Source organism: Lycium ferocissimum, unplaced genomic scaffold (assembly GCF_029784015.1).
Source record: "Lycium ferocissimum isolate CSIRO_LF1 unplaced genomic scaffold, AGI_CSIRO_Lferr_CH_V1 ctg22944, whole genome shotgun sequence".
NCBI classification, from domain to species: domain Eukaryota; kingdom Viridiplantae; phylum Streptophyta; class Magnoliopsida; order Solanales; family Solanaceae; genus Lycium; species Lycium ferocissimum.
In genome coordinates, this window is record NW_026720655.1 from 7,702 (window position 1) to 9,916 (window position 2,215).

The 2,215-nt window shown below is 37.2% G+C and overlaps 1 protein-coding gene across 1 annotated transcript; it reads left to right on the forward strand.

Moving 5' to 3' along the window:
• The first annotated feature begins 557 nt into the window (after positions 1 to 557).
• LOC132043311 (WUSCHEL-related homeobox 11-like) lies at positions 558 to 1,565 on the forward strand. Its single transcript, XM_059433811.1, has one exon. The coding sequence runs from the start codon at positions 808 to 810 to the stop codon at positions 1,447 to 1,449; it is 642 nt and encodes a 213-aa protein (XP_059289794.1). The 5' UTR covers positions 558 to 807; the 3' UTR covers positions 1,450 to 1,565.
• Positions 1,566 to 2,215: the final 650 nt, after the last annotated feature.

The window sequence follows — 2,215 nt, forward strand, 5'->3', positions numbered from 1 at the left end:
ATTACTAAAGAAAATTTAATCGACCGAGTATTCTTCCAGTACCAAATGAGTTTTTCAAAGTTATTATCATCACCATTTTAGATTATTTTTGTGCATAGTTATTTTTATCAGATGATATGATCACTTTTCACAACTTTTTAAGCATTTTTAAAGGGCTCAAAATTGATTATATTTACCAAATTGATTATGTCAACCCAAGTAAAAATAAAATAAAGTAGGGGCAAAAATAAGATAGAGAAAAAATATATGCTATGAAAAAGGGTTTGAATCCAGATTTATTGAAAATGTACTTGGATACATGAAGTAATAAATAGCAAATTCAATGATAATTTGAAAGAGCAAATCATTTTGGTTGGGCAAACCAAATAGTTACAATGTAACTAAATACTACATAACTCATTACATTGTCCCTTATATATATATATTTAATACGGATCCCTGACATTCTATTTTCCATCACTAATTAATAACCATTCCCCCCTATGAGGGAAACCTAATCTCAAGACAAATGTAGACTTTGTTCGAATGAAACTCGACGCCGAAAAGAGTATCAATTGGTATGATACATGTATGAAAATTACGTTCTGTATTATTCTGTTGAAGACAAATACACTTTCCGCAATTGAACTAAGCAGATCCAGAGTTGAAAAGGACAGGGCAGTAATTTTGTTCAAGCAACATTCCCTTTATTCTTTAGGCCTTTAAATACCCAAAGAATTCCCTTGATGTAGACGACCTTCTGTGTACTTTTTAATTCTTTAGTATCCTTCCCCTAGTTATATCTCTCCCTCTCTCCTCCACTTAGCCATGGAAGATGAAGCGCGAGACTCAACCTCGTCAAAGCACTCTTGTGAAAGAAATGAACCAGTGAGATCAAGGTGGAACCCAAAGCGGGAGCAAATCCTAATACTTGAGTCCATCTTCAATAGTGGTATGGTAAATCCACCAAAAGACGAGACAGTGAGAATCAGGAAAATCCTGGAGCAATTTGGCGCCGTTGGAGATGCAAACGTCTTCTATTGGTTCCAAAACCGCCGCTCAAGGTCTCGCCGTCGTCAACGACAAATTCAGGCGAGCCTTACTGCTGCCACCGACACTAGTGGAGGTGGAGGAGAACAATCTGCAAGGTCTAGTACTAGCGGCGGTGCAATTGAGTTTGTCCCCTCATCTATTTCGTTCCCTATAGCTGCACCTTCCAATTATCTTGTTCTTGGTTCCTCCTCTTCTTCTTCTTCTTCTTGTGGAGGAGTTGTGGGAAACGCAGATGATGGCCTCTTCCCCTTTTCTGCTCAAATGGGTCTTCCGGAAATTCAGCAAAACTCTTCTGTCACTTCAATTTTGCGCTCACCAACAGACAATGCTGACAGCTTGCACTACCAAACCGGTATTGCTTTCTCAAGTTCCAACGATCATTTGTGCAGTATATTGTTTTTTCAAAGCTACAAGTAACTATTATTGAGAATTAATGCTGTTGCTACTTTAGTCCAGTTTGTTTATTTTTGAATTTGATAAAGACATTGTTCTAGCAATAAATGGTGGCATTTTTCTTCTTGCCCCGGAACATCTCTACTTGAACTAATTTTCATCGGAAAATGCAGTAATTTTGATAGAAAAAAAAGTATTTCAGTGAACTGTTGGAATTTTTGAGTTCACTGTGATGGCCTTCTAAGTCATCTTGTACAAAAAGCGCGTATTTTAGACATGTGGATCTTTACATGGCAAATATCTTTAGCATTTGTGAGGAAGATTGAGCCATGGAGAGTTTCCTTGGAAAAAGACTTTAGATTAACATAAAATATGCTAGGAGATTTTCTTGAGAAGCCTTAGAATATTCTAGCGTACTTAAGAATTAAGAAAATTGAGAGGGGACCTACTTGTAAATATAGAGGAACATGTAATAATTATTATTACCAATTAGCCCTGAAAGTGAGTAGTATAAATATTTTTTAAAAATCGGAAAAAATCGTGATTTCAATTTAAAGTTTCTTTTTAAATTTTTTTAAAACTTTCCCTTGGGGATCGGTGTATAAAAGGTTGACGGCATGCAGTGTTGGAATTGTGCAACTGACGGGTTTTCAAGTGTTGTACGTGCTTTAGTTGGTAAAGGGCGTGACATTTGGGATCGACAAAATTGCGCTAAGGAAATGCCCACGACGGGGGAAAAAAACAGCGAAAAACCCCCCACCCGGATGTCGGCGGGGGCCTCCAAAAAAGG